Source organism: Lichenostomus cassidix, chromosome 19 (assembly GCF_008360975.1).
Source record: "Lichenostomus cassidix isolate B80296 chromosome 19, HeHo_3.0, whole genome shotgun sequence".
Taxonomy (NCBI): domain Eukaryota; kingdom Metazoa; phylum Chordata; class Aves; order Passeriformes; family Meliphagidae; genus Lichenostomus; species Lichenostomus cassidix.
The window spans coordinates 9558916-9576162 of NC_139499.1; the positions used below are offsets into that span (position 1 = coordinate 9558916).

The following is a 17247-nucleotide window of genomic DNA, read 5'->3' on the forward strand; positions in this document are numbered from 1 at the left end:
GCACAGATGTCCAGCATTTTGGGTCTCATGGAGGGGTAGCTGTTGGGCAATGTCTGCCCCACTGCAGGCTCTCCATGGCCACGAGCAAGGATCGCCCTTTGCTCCAGGGAATGCACCCTGGCATCTCCCTCATTTCTTTTGCAAAGCCTGTCTGGAAAGTCAATGTTTTATGACCCAGGTGCCAGCACTCCCTTCCTGTGAAAGGGGATGGGGATGGGAGCTCAGAGCACCTCACGCAGTGCTGGAGGGGCAGGTGCTGCCAGAGCACCCTCCACGCTGAGCTCCGGGGGATGTCTGGGGTCCCTGGGATGGGGAGAGCCCCCTGCTCAGCTGCCCAGGAGGCAGGCTGGGATGGGGAAGGAGGGAGGGAGGGAGGGAGCAGCCGGTGCCTTGGGGAGGCTGAGTTGCCAGGCCACGTCAGCGCGGCAGCCTTGCTCCCCGGGCTGGCCACAGAGCCTGTCCCCGGGCAGTGGACAGAGGGCTCGGGGAAGGACGCGGCGCATCCCCCGCCGGCCGGGCCGGAGGCACTGGGCACGGCTGCGGCTCACGCGGCTGCTCAGCCCCTGACTCAGCGGGCGAGCACCCGATGAAGCTCACCGCACCCTCCCGAGACCAGCCCTGGCACCCCTCCGTGCCCAGCTGAGGGAGCTGCCAAAACATAGCCCACGCCGTGTGCACAACACATCATCCCTGCATCCCTCTGCCCATCGAAGGGATGCAACGCAACGAGGGGACCCCAAAGGAGACAAACACAAACAGCAGAGCTGCTCCTCCTGACCCTGTGGAGCCCCACTGTCACCCACAGTCTGTAACAGGGAAAACTGGCCTTGGGGGACAGCACTTCCCTCCAGGAGGCACCGGGGTAGCCAGGAGCAGGCAGGGATCCTGGGATGCCGGGGCAGGGCACAGGGATTGCCCTGCTGGTGACTAAGACTGTGGCACATGTGTGGCTCCCCACAGCCCAACACACCCGAGCTGTGGAAACACTTCCCACCTCACCCACTGGCCCCACGGATCAGACCAGCCCATGATTTGGAAATGGTCACACACCCTCAGAGCCCACAGTGCCCTGGCCATGACCTGGGAGTCCCTCAGCCGAAATCCCCCTGCCCAGGAAACTTGGATTGGAACACGCTCCCCTTCTGCTCCCTGTGCCGCAGGAAAGCGAGCAAACCCCTGCCGTGCTGAGCCTGCCCTGCAGTGCCTGACATCCCCGTGGAGCTGTGACATTCCTGCCTCCTCAGCGCGGCCTCCGCTGACCCACATTCGGCCACTGAAGCCCCACGTGGTGACCCAAGCTCGGGTTTTGTTGTCGCCTATTAAGGAGCTGCAGCCCGAGCGCCTGCTGGGGGATCTCTGCTCCGCGCTGTCACCTCGCATCGAGTGCCAGGCGGCCGATGGCCCCGCGCCTGCATTTATCCCCCGGAGATCATTCGCTGCCTCCCTGGTCCCTGCTGCCGTCAGGGAGGCGAGGAGGGGAAGGCAGCACCCCAAACCAGCACCTGCAAGGCTCCCTTCGGCTGAGCTGTGGCTGCTGAGCCTGTCGCTCCGTGTTTTGACCACCCGGGATGCAGTTGTTGCTCCTATAAAACAGGAGTTCCCAGTCCCTGGGCTTTTTGCCTCACACAGGGACCTTTTTTACATCACGCCCGTGCAGGCGGTCGAAGGCGGGGAAGAGTAAACTCTGGCGTAGCCATGGAAACTGGCGAGGATGGATGGATGGATGGATGGATGGCGGCTGAGGAAGGCAGCCACCTGCTCCCCTCTCGGGCGGCCTGCGTGACCCTGAGCACACCCCGAGCACAGAGCGGGGGAACACCCGTGATTAAGATAATAACCCTAATGACTAGCTAATGGCCCAAGGTCAGGCGCACCCTTCGGGAATGTGCCCGGGACCCACGGCGCCGCGCTCACCCCAGCACAGCCAGCGGGCATCTGCCAGGCTGCGCTCACTAACTAAGGTGGTTTCACAGAACCACAGAATATTCCGACCCACAGGGATCAGAGTCCAGGTCCTGACCCTTCCAAAGCCATCACCCCCAAAGGCACCACGGGGTGGGCTGGTCCCACTTCAAGCGTTTTGTCCCTACACAGTCTTCAAAACTTTTCCAAGAGATGCACAGTTCCTATGGGAAGGGGGAAAACCTGCCCACAACATGATTCTGCCTTCCAGGAGAGCTGTTGCTGCCCCACAACCCCCGGGTCAAAGGCCTCCCTCTTGTGCATCCTCTGTCCCACACCGAACACAAAAAGCTCCCAGCAGGGGGAAGGTTAAAAGCAAAAGTTGCACCAGCACTACAATCACCTTCGCAGTTGTGTGAGTAGTTAAAAACTGCCCAGGATGAGCAACTGGAGCTCTGCAAAAGCTTTTTTCTCATTCAGTGGCGGGGAGGGGTGATGAGGGGTTTAGGTGCTTGTGGAGGGAATCCCACAGGCTGCCACTCAAAACCCATCCTCGTCTCTCCCCACGCTGCCTGTGGCCAATGCCACCCCAGGCTTGCACTGCCCGCGCTCCGAGTCCCCAGCCCAGGGACCCCAGCTCCAGGGGACACCCCGGGGGCTCAGCTGCCTCTCAGCTCCTCACAGACTTGTGATCACCCGGGGATTCGTCCGTGCCCCCGAGATGGTGCAGCTCCAAGGAAGGCAGCAGAACCGATGCAACGCGGAGGCAAAGCAAACCTTGAGCTCGGAGAGCCAAAACCCTCACATTTTCATTTTTTGGCCTTTTGAGGTTTTCTTAATTTGTCTATTTTTGTTCCTCGCCCACCTCCGTGCTGAGTGTGACGCGAGCCCTCGCTGGAGAGGCAGGGTTTTAAGGGAGAGCTCTGGCTGTTATAAAGCAGCGAGGTTCTTGGAAAAACAGCCTCTGGAGCAATAAACAGATTTGGAGCTGAGGGCTGTGAGGGACGGCTCCATCTGGGCTGCTGAGTCATGAAACCTGCCCGAGCGAGATACCAGCCGAGGGCTCGGGCTGGGGGAAGCTTCCTATGAGGGATTTGGGCTATTTCAGTCGGAGCGTGCGACAACAAAACCAGAAAGCGAACAAAAGCGGGCTGGGGCGGCCACGCTTTGCTCCAGCAGCCGCGGGGTTAAGGCAGAGGCTGCCCTCCTCCTCCACCTCCTCCTCCCACCTCCTCCTCCTCCTCTCCCAGTGCCAGCCTTGTCCCGTTCCATGGTGGTGAGGTGGAGGAAGCAGAGGCTTCACCTTAATCCCACACTTTCCAGCCAAAGATAAACTCTCTCTCCCCTTTGCTGTGTGCATCCCCAGCCTGTGGCATCCCTCCTTGGGGATCCCAGCCCATGGCATCCCTCCTTGGGGATCCCAGCCCATGCCACCCCTCCTTGGGGATCCCAGCCCATGGCATCTCTCCTTGGGGATCCCAGCCCATGGCATCTCTCCTTGGGGAGCTCTCCACAGTGACCTGAGCCCACCCGGCCCTGGGCAGGGGTCCAGCCTGGCCCCCAGCACGGTGCCACAAGGAGCCCCGGGAGCCTCAGGACCACCGGCCATTCCTTCACCGTGCTCCCAGCTGTGGCCGGGGATGTCCTGAGTGACAAAAAACAGGCTCCTCTCTCTGTCTCTCAGCGCTGGCCCCTTCCCCAGTGAGCACCCACCGAACCGAGGGACTCTGGCTCATCCCCATCCCCAAAGAGACCCCTTCTTGTCCCCACACACGGGCACATGGCGTGTCCCATCCCTGACAAGGGATGTCGTGGGCCCTGCCACATCCCCACACGCTGTCCTGTCCTCCCCAGGACCCTCTCCGTGCCCACCGGGACCACCTCTCCCAGCCACGTCCCTTCACCGACTTTGGCACATCCCATCCCCACAGGGCACCTGCCATGTTCCCACAGGGATTTTATTGTCTCCATCCCCACAGGGACCCCGTCACGTCCCATTGAAACCTTCGCTTGTTTCCATCCCCTCAGGGACCCCCACTTGTCCCCACACAGAGTCACATCCCCACCGGGACCCTGATGTGTCCCCTCAGGGTGCCTCACTTCTCCCCTTCCCCTCAGAGTGCCCCACACTTCCCCTTCCCCACAGGGACCCCGAGTTTCCTCCACAGGGACGCTCAGTTGTCCCCATCCCCTCAGGGACCCCAGAATGTCCCTACACTCGGCCATGTCCCCACAGAGCCCCATCCCCACCGGGACCCCGTGCGGTCCCGCAGGATCCCCGCCGTGCCCACACTCGGTGCCGTTCCCGGCGCGGCGCCTTTAAGCGGCCCGTGTGGCGGAGCCCCCGCCCGGGGGCCGGGCCGGGCCGCCCCCCGTAGCCTGGTAACGGCGGCTCTGCGGGCGGGGGCGGCCCCGGCAGCCGCGGTCAGGTGGCACCGCCGAGACGGAGCCGGCCGAGCACGATAAAAGTCCCGGCCCGCCGCCGCCACGGCCGCGAGGGAGCGCGGAGCCGCCGCCCGGGAGCCATGGTAGGGACGGGCAGGGCAGGGGCGGCCGGGCGGGGAGGAGCGGGGCGCTCGGGGGCGCGGGGCTGGGGGGCCTCGCCGTTCCCCGCCGTTCTCCGCCGGCACAGCCCGTCCCGCTCGCGTTCGGTGCTCTCGGGAAGGGCCGCCGGGCGCCCCCCGGAGCCCCCTGGACAGGACGGGATGGGACGGGACGGGACGCGGAGAGATCCCGCCGCGCTGCTCCCCTTCGGGAAGGGGATACCGGGATACCGGGCTGTGCCGTGGGACGGATGCGGCCCCGCTGCGGGCACGGCCGGGGCAGCGCTGGCCGAGCGGGACGGGGCAGCGGCGGCTCTGCCGGGGGTGCCCAAGGAGCGGGACGAGACAAGATGCCGCTGGCCGGTGCTCGAAGCCCGGCGGGGGAGCGGGGGTCACCTCGGAGCTGCACCGGAGCAGCCGCGGGCAGGCAGCCGGTGGTTCCTCGACGTGGAACCAACCCCAGCACGGGCTGTGCCGTAACAGGACTCCCATCCCTGGAACCTGCCCTCGGCACCCCCAGCTCAACACCCAGCCCTGCCTCCTGCCCTTGCTCTCGGCACCCAGCCCTGGCTTGTGCCCTCGGCACTGCTGGTTCAGCACCCATCCTTGGATCCTCGGCACCCCTGGCTCGGCATCCCTGCCTGCCTCCTGCCCACCAGTCTGCTGGAGTGGAGCATCCATCCCTGGCTCCTGCCCTCAGCAGCCCAGCTCAACACCCATCCCTGGCTCTTGCAGCCATCCCTAGCTCCTGCCCTGCGCACCCCCGGCTCCCAGGGCACCCCGGTGCCACCAAAGCCTGGCGTGTGCCTACGGCTGCCCGGCCTCACATCCAGGCTGGTTGCATGTGTGGCCCTTGACTCAGCTCGGAGCAGCTGCTTTGAGCAACACCAGTAATCAATGAGTGGCATTTGGCTGTAGGGAGATGGGGCAGGATTGTAACCTGTTCGACTGGGCAGCAAATGAGCCTTTTATTCTGGAGGTTTGAGTGCTGGCGGATGCCCTAATATCATGTTGCAAGTTCAGTTTATCCCTAATGCCCCTGCCACAGGAATGGTGGAGGATTAGCACTGACAAAACACTGTTTTCCCTTATGATACACCGGATCAGCTGCCCCTGCTGTGGCAGGGAGTGGATTCCTCCCCCAGGTCTCTCTGTAAACCTTGGGATGTGCTGTGTTCCTGGTGGTTGGGATGGGCTCCGTGGCACTCTGCTTCCCAAGGAATGAGCAGGAAGGATCCCTAATTTGGGGGACACGTGCCCTGGCAGAGATCTGCTGCCACGACTTGGCTGACGTGACCCTGGTGAACGTCAGGGGAGCAGTAATGCAGCAGGTTTTAATCGATTTATGCCTGGAAGGTGTGAACGTGCAGCTCTGCCTGTCCTTCCTGCCCCTGAGGGCTCGCTTGGGTCCTGCACAGGGACACAGACATCCCAGTTTCCTCCAAGAACAAAGATGAAATCCCAGGGATTTCATCCGAGCCCTCGCTGTGCTGCAGGGTCTGCTCTGGGCTCTGGCACTGCTGCCTTGTTGGTCAGGGCAAGATGGAAATTTGCATGGCTTAATTCAATACTTGATCCCAGCTGGAATCTCAGAGCTGGAAAGCTGGAGAGCTCATGCTGCTCTAGTGCTAGAAACGTACAAGGTTTGGGTGGAAATCTGCCTGAGCCAGGCTCATGGGAGGGAGGAAAGGGATGCAGAGCCGGCATAAAAAAGTCCTGGATCTCTGCTCTGGGAATCAGAACCAGCTTTGTCCCAGGGAAACAGCCACCTGCAGGCCTGGGTGTGCAGGAGGAGGTTGGGAATGAGGAGGGGGAAAAGGACCAGGGTTCACCACAGAAGCTTTCCAGGCTTCCTTCCACCACTGCAGAACTTTCCTTCCAGGGTGGTTTTCCCTGGATGGTGGGGTAACCCCTCAAACCAGGCACGGGAGCTTCTCCCAGCCTCTCCTCTCCTAGCCTCTCCTCACTGCACACACACCCATTTATCCCTTCAAAAAGGGCACTCTGAGCAACCATAACGCAAAAGGAAACATCTAGCAGAGAGGGCTCTGGCATTTGGAAATAGCTGAGGAATCTCTGAGCAGGAGCCCCAGCTCCCTGGGTGCTTGGGAATAAAGCCAGAAACTGGGAGGCAAAGGCACTGCCCACCCTTCCCAGGGCACCTGTAGTGCAGGCAGTGCGTGGGCTCGGCTCACACAGCTACTCCCCTGCTTTAAAAATAGTATAAAATTATAATAATCAGGCAGGTTTGAGGTTCCCAGCAGGAAGGATTAACAGGTGCTGCCACAGTCACCCCATGGCCAGGTAGGTCAGGGTTTTCAGGCAAATAAGAATTAATTCTCCCTGTTTTCACCATCCCTCCCTGCAGTGTGGGGGAATCTGCAGGTCCCTTCCTTCGGGGGCAGGAGTCCTTCATGGAGGAAATGTGAATTTTCACAGCATCCCTGAAAAGGAGAATTCCTGCCAGCCTGGAGCAGCGGGAGTGACCTGCCGGGAGCTGAGGGGCGCTGGCCCTGTGCTCCTCACGGGGAAGCTGCCACATGTAAACTCCATTTCCACCTAATTGATTGAAATTGGCCTCTCTTCCTGTTACCCTGTGCAACCCCATCGATGTGCTCAGAGGTGACCTCATTCCTTACAGCTGCTCTGGGCACATCCTGCTGCTCCCCTTCGGCTGCTCCCACCCTCGCCCAGCCCCTGCCCGGCCTTGGGAAGCTGGGAATTCCTCCGGAGGGGAATGGATCACCATCAGGTCCATCGGGGTGCCAGGCTTTGAGACCCCCTGAGAAGCCAGGCATCGAGGGCATGCAGCAGTTGGCACTGCCCCTGGAAAAGGCCCGGGTGAGCGCCAGCATGGAAGCACCGGAGCGTTTCCAGGACACGTTGCAGTGAATTTGCAGCTGCCTTCAATTTTCTGGGCTCTGGGGTGGGCTGGGGCAGAGTAGCCCTGCCACACGAGCAGCAGGCACAGCCCCGGGCCCGGCAGGGTCACACACGAGCAAACACACCAGGTCCCTGTGTTTTGTTCGGCTAACAGGGAAGAGATTGTGTCCCTCCTGTCAGCTGTGACTGCGCAGGGCACGGCTCCGGAAAAAACAAGGCTCCATCTTGCAGCACCCCGGGAGCCAGAGCCAGCCGTGGGTCTGCTTCCTGAATGTGCCCCCTGGCTCCCCATCCGTGTCCCCCAGGGTCACACTTGGGCACAGGGATGAAGCAGGGGAGCTTTCCTGAACTCCACCTGCGATCCAGATGCCATCAGCTGGCGCTGGAATAATCTGTAGTGCTCCAGAACAGGTGATATCTCCACTCGGGGCTGGAAAACAGCCCTCGGTGTTCAGCCGAGTAGGGAACTGATGCTGCACACAACTGTCAGATCCTGTTTGTGCCTCCTCAGGGCTTAATTCTGGTTTTTGAAGCGTTTCATGCACCTAGCAAGAGTTTTGAAGCAGGATGCAGGTGGCCACACCACTGCTCTGTACTGGGGGAGCCCCGTGCCCCTGCTGTGCTCTCCCAGTGACCACACAGAGCGTGGCGTGCAGAGCCTGTGGCTCTGAGAGCACAGACGTGGCTTTGGAAAGAAAGATGGTTTGTTTTTCTTGCATCAAATCCTCTTGCTGCTTGCCGAGGGAAGCTTGTCCTCAGAGCAGAGCAAGGGTTTATAAATACCAGGCTGCTCCAGGTTGTGCCCGCCGCCCGTCTCGCCCCGTCCCTGCGGCCAGGAGCTCTGCCTGTGCCAGAGGTTTGGCTGGCAGCTGGCAGGATCCAGCTGCCGGGTGGAGAGGGAGCAGCTCTGCCTGCTCCCGCTGTGGCTGTGTGGCAGGATGGCAGCGTGGCAGGGATCACAGGGTGACAGGGACGGCAGCGTGGCCGTGGGCAGCTCCGCTGTCACGGGAGGTGGTGGCAGTGGGAATGGAGAGCGAGTGGAACCCGTGGGGCCGAGTGGAATCCTCGGATGGATCCTTCCAAAAAACCTCCCCACCCATTTTTCGTGCTGGGAGAACGGCAGATTGGGGAGCAAGCCTTTGGCTGGCAGAGCAGGGAGGGGCTGAGGGGCTGGCAGGGCACTGCTGCACACTCAGCACTGCTCAGCTGGGCACCTCAGGGTGGGACAGTCACCACCCCTAAGCCTGGTGCTGCCAGGTGGGAGCAGAGCCTGGCTGTGCAGCGAGGGTGGCTCATCCTCAGCACACAGGAGGCACAGCGTGAGCCTTGCCGAGCCCTGGCCTCACCCAGGGTGCCAGGCAGCACACTGGTGCCAGCGGGAGGGACACGAGCTGTGGCACAGCAATGTCAGCTGTCACCCCTCTGAAGGCAGCAGGCTGGGGCAGGCTCCTTAGGGAAGCTGCCTCGGCTCTGGGAGCAGCCTGGATTCCAGGCGTGGGGGGAGGCAGAACTCTGTGCTTGCAGACTGAATTGCTTGATCTCGGGTCGTTGAGCTTCCCAGGAGAGCCCGGGACCGTTTGCAGGGTGTCTTGTCGTGCATTTTGGGCATGATTCCCCTTTTCATGGATCCTCTGGGAAGTTACTGGTGTGTTCTGGCAAGCGCGGGGACCCGGCTGTGCTGGGAGCTGCACAAGCAGCCAGGCCTGCTCAGAGCTCCGGGCAGACAGATTATTATCTTGATTTAACATCTGACAGCTCCCATCCTGCTCGGAGAGGCCAGCACAGGCTGCCAGCAGAATCAATCAGGGGTTGGTCGCAGCATCCTCTGTCTCAGCCCAGATCACCCCGCCTGCTCCCCTTCCTTCTCCATTCCAAACCCAAACCATTCAACCTTTCCGTGGTGAGGATGTGCTGATGGCTCTGACCCGTGTGAGAGGAGCCTGTCATGGCTTCAGGAGCACAACCAGAGGCAGGAGAGCAAAGCCCCAGCAGAGCAAAGGGCTGTGGGAGGGCCGGGAAGAGGAGTGAGAAGCCAGCAGCTCCCCCCAAGCTCTGCTTCGGACTCTCTTGGCCTCAGCACAAGCAAGCCCTGACCCGAGAATGGCTGCAGTTTGTGCTCTCTGCTGAAATTTATTTGAAACGCCACTCTCCAGGACCATTTCTGAAGCAATTTGCTGTTCAGCCTGGCTGGGAAGAGCCCTGAGCAGGCTCGTTCATTCAGCGCCCGCAATATTGACTCTTCTCTTTACTGCAGGATTAGAGAGCATTTGTCATCTCCAAAATGAATAACTTTTCCCCTCCTGGGAGGGGGGAGAAGCTTTGCCTCGGTACTGACATTTTGCACACCCAGCCCGTAAACCTGCTTCGAATCCCAGATGATGATCTGGGAATTAAACCAGGGGCTTCACTGTCTCTGTTCCACCATCCCCCTGGGCCTCCCCCTGCACTAAACCCAGAGTCCAGAGGGAGAGGGGCCTGGAGGAGCTCTCACCTGCCCAGGTAGCAGCCCTGTGGTTGTGTTACTGGCACACAGCCCTACAGAAACTCAAGTCTTACTCAGGTCCCTCAGGGACAAGCCACAGCCTCTGCTCTCAAAACAGAGGAGCTGTTTAAAAAAAAATTGAAAGAAAGAAAATAATAAAACAAACCCTTAAAAATCAGACCAAACCACCCAGCAGCACCAGAATAAGAAGGCAGAAGCTCAGACTTGCCAACTCATTGTCTAGAGCCCGACCAGTTCTCCCTCCTGTCCTGGAGATCACAGTATTTAACTCACAAACTCACCCTGTTTGCCTCTGTCATTTGAGCTTCCGGAGGTGTTTTGAAGCCTTTCTCAGGAGGTCCAGGAACCAGCAATGCTTTCCCATGGGAACTTCAACCTTTGTTAACAGGACTGCGTTCCCAGGAATGAAAGCAAGAGAAACAAACTCCAGCTGTTGCAGGATTTGGGAGAGCAGAGCCACGAGCGTTGCCAGCAGCAACCTTTCCAGGGGGCTGCACCACCAAAACACAAACCACGGCATTGCTGCTTTGCTTTGGAAACCCTCTTAACGGGAGAGGAGCTGCTCTGAGGCCATGAAATCCAGCCCAGGTGGGATACAACCAGCCTTCCATGGGCACAGCTACCCTGGGCAAAGCACCTGCCCTTCCTCCTGAGACAGGTGAAGCCTCGAGGTGCAGCAGAAGGACCCACCTGAGCCGTGGAGCTGTAGAGAGCCGGTGGGTGCAGGATGAGATCCAGGCTGGATGGGTGCTGGAGAAGTGTCCCCTCGCCATAAACCTGAGGATGGTGCTGGCCAGGAGCGCTGGGAAAGGAGCTGGAGGCTTTGAAGAGCAGAGTGCTCTCCAGGCTGTAATTACCCACTGGCTTCCCCCACCCCTGATTATGCAGAGGAGGGAAATGGCAGAACCCACCAGTCTGCCGGGGAGGGAGGAGGCTGCTCCGGTCCTTCCCCCATGGCACCAGGGTCCCCAGGGACCCCCTGTCCCCCCCGGGGGTCCTCAGGCACCCCCTGCCACCCTGGTGTCCCTGCCCTCCCCATGGGACACTGGCTGGGCTTTGTGCATGGGCAAGACCAAGGCAGTCTGGAAAGGCATTTTCTGTGGGTCAGGGCTGCGACAAGATTAATTAATTCATTAATTGGAGTCAGCCCAGAAAAAGGAGGATGTGGTGGTGGGAACACCTGGTTGGAACCAGCCCACTGCCAGCCAGGCTTCTCCTGAAGGACCATCTGCACCCTCTGGGAATGTCAGCCCTTTGCAGACAACCCCGGTGACATTCCAGCTCCTTTGGAAGGCACTTCAGGGATGGTTCTGGATGCAAACCCTCGGCAGAACAGTCAGGACAGGCTCCAGCACCTGGGGACACCAGCTTTGGGCTGCTGTGGCTCCCCAGCTTAAGCCACCACTCAGAAACCCCAGCCAAGGAGAAAAGGGAGAAGAGATGGGGTTTTTATTTCACATGAGGTGCTGCACACTCCGCTGGCAGTGCAGAGGCTGAAGGAGGCAGCTGGTGCCTCTCCCTGAGCCTGCCAGGAGCCTGTTGTGCCTTCCCAGGCGCAGCCACGCCGGGCTGTGTGTGTGCTTTGTTCCATCTTCAGCGATTTTCTTCTCTTTATCTGCCCTCAGCAACGGCTGGGAAGAGGCTTTTCATTCCTTTTCTCTTTCTCTGCCCCAGCACAATGACGGGAATTGCTGCGTGAAGAGCAACAGTGTTGGATTACAGCGGGATAACGCGGATGTGCTGGGAAAGGCAAATGGAGTTCCACGGGAGCAAAACAGGGGACTTTGGGCCAGGCTGTGCCCGAGCTGGGGCAGGACAGGAGGGATACAGGAGGGGTGAAGCCTGGGGACAGATGAAAGCTCCCACCTGCGAGCCTGGGGAGCTCCGGATCTCATCCGAAGGCGCCGCACCCGGCAGGAGCTGCTGCCAGCCCAGGCAGACGAGGCCCCTTTCATTCCCAGCTCCCTGCACGCCAGCAGCTGCTCAGCCTGGTGTGTGTGGGCAGGAGCGTGGCTCTGTCACATGCCTGAGACAGCACGTCGCAGTCGGTGGCATCCCAGCCAGCTCCCGCTGCGAGCGCCGCGCAGCACGGCGAGGCACTGCCAGCCGCCCCTCTGCCTTGCTGGCTGTCCCCAGCGCCTGGGCAGCAGCAGCCCCCACGCACGTGGTCTGGGGGCACAGCAGCCTTATCTCTCGCTTAAATGATGAGCTTCTCTCCAAAATATTCCCTCCTTGTGGCCGGGAGCTGCTGCGGGTCGGGTGGAAGCTGTGCCGCCTGGTGTCAGCCATTCGGAGCCCAGGGATGTCGGTGTCACTGGGGTGTAACAGGTTGTACAGAGCAGCTGCCCCTGGATCCCTGGAAGTGTCCAAGGCTGGGTTGGAGGGTTTGGAGCCACCTGGGATGGTGGAAGGTGTCCCTGCCGTGGCAGGGGTGGGATGGGATGAGATGAGCAGGTGTTTGCCAGCGGCCCAGCAACCCGACTTTGCCGAGCGAGCCCAGCCTGTCGCATGCAAATCCCCGGATAAGTTCCTGCCTGCAAACAGGAACCACTTTATGGAAAGCAGCAGAGCCCTTCCTAAACAGGCTCAGGAGCACTCCGGGTCCCTGCAGGAGCAGCCAGAAAGTCTGCCTTGCTCACAGCTGCTTTGGGCAGGCGCTGCTCTTGCTCTGCCGAGCTCCAGCAGCGTTTCCCAGGTGATTCACCTCCACTCTGGGGGCTTGTGGGAAAAGAAGGGGATGTTGGCCCCATCCTCGGCTTTTTGGGAGTAGGATGCTGTGCCTCTGGCATCAGCTCTGCCCCTTCCCGTTCCCCCCTGTACTTCCAACAGGAAGAGGGAACAGGAGCTTCCCAGTGGGTGCCTTTGGGTGCCGTCACAGACCTGCCCTGTCTGTCTGGGCCTGGGTGGATGCTAAAGGAGACATTAGAGGAAATTAATTACTTAAATGATTTAATTTTTTTTTAAGCCATGACTTCCGTGCCAGCCTCAGATTCCTCTGGGCTCACCGTGGTTTTGAGTGCTGTTTTGGCAGGAATTGGTGACATTACAGTGTCAGCAGCAAGTGCCACCCTGAGTCCTCAGTCTCTCCCTGGGGAAGCTGTGGTCCTCCCTTCCAGTTCTTGAACAACCACCTAATTGGAGTCCAGCACAGATCCCAGTAAAATCCATGCTCTTTTCTCTCCCCAGCTCAGCGTTGGACACACTCTATGAGCCATCCCAGCCTCAGCAGCCCAGAGCGCCCAGCTGCCACGGCGTGATTTAGAGAGGACTTCATTACCAAGTGTAAGTGCCCAAATCCTTTGCATTGTCAGTGAGGGCTGTTTGAGAGCAGGGATTTCCCCTGCTCAAAGAACTTTATTCCTTTGAACAAAACCACACCTTTCCTTGCTGCTCCAGCCGGGTGATTGCAGTGAGGGGAAGCCCAGTGCTTGCAGCTGCAGTAAAAACCTTCTTGTTGGGGCAGGAACTTTTGCAGCTTTGGGTCCACAGCTTCAGGAGCTGCTCAAGTAGCTACCAGCAGAGAAGAGCCACAGAGGAGTCCACATTATTCTGTACCACAGAGCCACAAATCCACTGGCAGCACCACCAGCCACTGCTGGGATCTGCTGGTGCTTCCCAGCATATGGGATGAGGGCTGGGGAAGCCACAGTCGGGGCCTCTCAGCCCTTTAAGAGCCCTCTTAACCCAATTAAAAATTGCTAGAGGGACAGATCCCTCTCCCCAAGGTGCTGAGCTTCCCCCAAGTCCCCTCAGCTCTGCCAGTGCCACTGGGGTGTGCTCAGAGGTACCTGGGCAGGGCAGGGCAGGGACTCCCCAAGCTGCATGGACCAGAGCCTTTCCCATGGCCCTCCCAAACAGAGAACCCAGGCTGGCAAATTATTAATGCTCTGAGGCACATTCCCTTGCCTGCAGCTTCTCCCTGGCTTTGGGGGTGCCTCAGAGGAGCAGGGGGAATCAGAGCAGGGACCCTCTGTGGCTCACATGGGCAATCCCAGGCTCTGCGTCTCATGTCTCTCCCAAGCATTAGTCAGGCATTAAAGAAGCCCAAGAGCCTCCCCTGTCCCAGCCTCTGCTTGGGTTTTACTCGCAGCTTCTGACATAACCAGGTCACTCTTTCCACACTTCCCCTGCCTCCATGAGAGCCGATGACTGATGGGGATGGACGTGACTCACCGCCTTTCCTAATGGGTGACTTTCCTCTGTTTATGTGCTTTGGCGGGGCCTTTCCTACACCTAAAAAAGGAGAAGGGTGGCACTGGGGAGAGGCCAGGGTGCTGGAAATTGCTGGCATCTGCTGTTCCTCACCATCCCTTTGAACTCTGGCCAGCTGTGAAGCTGCTGTGTTTGAGCACGGAAAAGGTGTATCTCATCTTCCACGTGCTGATCCAGGTGAGATGCTGTCCAGGCCCACAGGTAAACCCTTGGCGAGTAATTGGAGCTAATTAGGCTGGAAGATTTTTTTTGTTGCTATCTGTCCAGGCAATGCCTGGGGGCCAGTGGTAATGAGCAGTGTGAAACCAGACCCACATTCCCCACGGAGCTTTGCCAGGCCACAGCAGGGCGAGCTGGGGTTTTACTGTGCACTCTCACAGACAGGTCAGGGACAGCTCCCCGCTCATGTGGCCTCATTTGTGTTTTGCAGTGACTCAGCAGTGGGAGCTCTCGCTGTCCTGCCACCACCAGGCCCAGACAATCCTTCCCTTGGCTGAAGATCCCGTTGGCTCTCTTCCCATAATGGAAGCGTGAGTGCCAAGATCCTCCATGACCTCCAGAAGCCACAACTCCCTCCCGAGAACTCTGATGGCTCCACGAATGCTCTCTGAAGGTGCCCTGGGCGGCATCGCCCAGATCACCCCCTCGCTGTACCTGAGCCGGGGCAGCGTCGCCTCCAACCGCCACCTGCTGCTGTCCCGGGGCATCACCTGCATCATCAACGCCACCATCGAGATCCCCAACTTCAACTGGCCCCAGTTTGAATACGTCAAAGTGCCTTTGGCTGACATGCCCAACGCCCCCATCTCGCTGTACTTCGACAGCGTGGCCGACAAGATCCACAGCGTGGCGCGGAAGCACGGGGCCACCCTGGTGCACTGCGCTGCTGGGGTCAGCAGGTCAGCCACGCTCTGCATCGCCTTCCTCATGAAGTACCACAAGGTCTCCCTCTTCGAGGCCTACAACTGGGTCAAGTCGCGGCGCCCCGTGATCAGACCCAACGTGGGCTTCTGGAGGCAGCTGATAGACTACGAGAGGAAGCTCTTTGGGAAGACCACGGTTAAAATGGTACAGACGCCCTATGGCATCATCCCAGACATTTACGAGAGAGAGAGGAGACCCCTGATGCCTTACTGGGGAATTTAATGGGACTGCAGACGGGAAGCACAACAGAAGGGACAAGCTGTTCCGAGTCGACCAGACTGGAGACATTCCCTTCTCCTTCTACAGCCAACTTTGGTTCTTTACCATACAGCAGAACCTCAATTCTCACCTCACTAACCTGCAAGGCCAACGATTCCCTTCAAAGCATTTTTCTCTATGGGGATTTCCCATCTGCATCTCTGATTTAGCAAAACCAAGGCTCATTATAAGTTTATTCCTTCCATAAAGCCTCCGTATTTTTCTTTTTTTTAGTCAGTTTATTAGGATCCTCCGAGGAAAGGCCTAAGAGGCATTGGGCAGAGTTGATGACCCAAGTGCGCTTCGTGACGCGGTAGTAGCCTGGATATTTTGTTATAGCTTGTTTGCTTCCCTGCAAAACCCTGTAGTGGCTCAGGAGCAGCACTAGCAAGGCTCTGCTCCACAGCAGCAGGTTTTCCAAGCACCAGGGGAGGCAGGAATACAGGGGCTTTGGTGCTAGTGCTGGTGTTTTCTTTAACATCCGTAGTGACTCTCAGTATATAGTGTTTGAGATCTTTAGTCAGCTCTTAATCGTATTCAAAGTTAGGGGGAAAAAAGGGAAAAAAAACGAAATAAAAAAAGAGTGAATCAGTCCCTGTCGGCCACAAGTAAAATAAAATTTGAGCAATTCAAATCTACTAAATACAAGATCCTTTTTCACTCATTCCATGCCAGGGCAATAGTCCTGGAATACACTTCAACTAGTGGAAAATGCTGGTGTATTTTATGGGTGGAAAGCTGACAGATCTTGTCCAGATGTGGCTCAAGACAGAAGCGAGAGGGTTGAAGCCGCTGGGCAGCCAAAGAGATGTTCAGGAATCTGCGTGGCCCCCTGGGCTGGGCTGTGTGTGCCAACGTGCCAGCAGCCAGCCAGCCCCTCGGGACTGGGGAAATCCACTCTGTTCCTCAGCTCCCTGACCTGCCTTAGCCCATTCCTGGCTCCCTCCATTCCGTCCTCAAGGTTATGCTGCATTCTAGGATGGCTCTGATCTGTCCTCTCCTTACAGGGTGGGTGACACCATGGCCTCGACTCCAGCCCAGCCCTTCCCTGGGAAAAGCCTTCCTGTGGCTCCCATCCCAGCACTGGGACAGGGATTGCTTCCCTGGGGTGTGACTGGAGCCAGGAGAGCCCCAGAGGTGTTTGCCTCTGCAGGAGGAGCAGGCAGATTGCTGCGATCGCTGTCTGATTTAAATGCGATTCTATACTTGTAAAAAAAAATCAATAAAGATTAAACCAGAACACGTGTTGGTTTCCTGTTCCAAACGGTGCTGATGGAGCTCCTAAGGCCCAGCAGTGCCTTTGAAAAGTTCCTTCAGCCCGAGTTGTTCTGCTTTTCCAGATGAGTTTTGTCCCGCTGAAATAAAGGTGAGGTTTGCCATCAGCTGCTCCCAGCTCAGGTTCCATGGTTGATCTCAGTTCCAGTGGCAGACAGACACAGGAGACTCATCTCCCTAATTTAGCAGGAGTTAAACTTCAGCCAGGGAAATGGTAAGTGAGGAACTAGAGAGTGAAAATCAAGATTAATCATTGGTCTGGAGATGTTCCAACAAATGGCATTTTAAAGGAGAAAAAAAAGCTAAAAACTGGTATCTGCTCACAAAATTAAACTTTACCTAAAAATGGGCAAAGTAGGATTGAACAGCATTTTTTGTATAAAAACTGAAAGGTAAAAATTCTCCACTTTGAATTATTCCATAGACTACACACACACACACTTGCTGAGGACTGAGGGGTGGGGAAGATGGTGATGTTCAGCCAAGAAGGCACAAAAGGCTGACTTTTAAACAAGGGAAAGTTAGACCTATAAAAAGTGAAATTGTCTAATAAAGGACATCAAGAAACAAAGAATTCACCTGAAATCCCTATTCCAAGTTACATTATTCAAGGTTATATTACAGTGTTAGTGCTTCTGGGTATTTCATTGCAAAAGCTCCTCTTGTGTTCACTCCAGCAAAAAATTTTATGCAAGTTTTCCCCTGAAAATCCAGTTTTTTGTCCTTTCTCAAATCTACAGAAACCAA

At 58.1% G+C, this 17247-nt stretch overlaps 1 protein-coding gene across 1 annotated transcript; it reads left to right on the plus strand.

Moving 5' to 3' along the window:
• The first annotated feature begins 4269 nt into the window (after positions 1-4269).
• Positions 4270-16465, plus strand: DUSP14 (dual specificity phosphatase 14). The gene is made up of 3 exons (XM_085078569.1): positions 4270-4430; positions 13018-13113; positions 14474-16465. The coding sequence occupies exon 3, from the start codon at positions 14593-14595 to the stop codon at positions 15187-15189; it is 597 nt and encodes a 198-aa protein (XP_084934695.1). The 5' UTR covers positions 4270-4430; positions 13018-13113; positions 14474-14592; the 3' UTR covers positions 15190-16465.
• Positions 16466-17247: the final 782 nt, after the last annotated feature.

Coding starts and splice junctions, on each gene's coding strand:
- DUSP14 (XM_085078569.1), top strand. CDS start 14,593: ATGACCTCCAGAAGCCACAACTCCCTCCCGAGAACTCTGATGGCTCCA.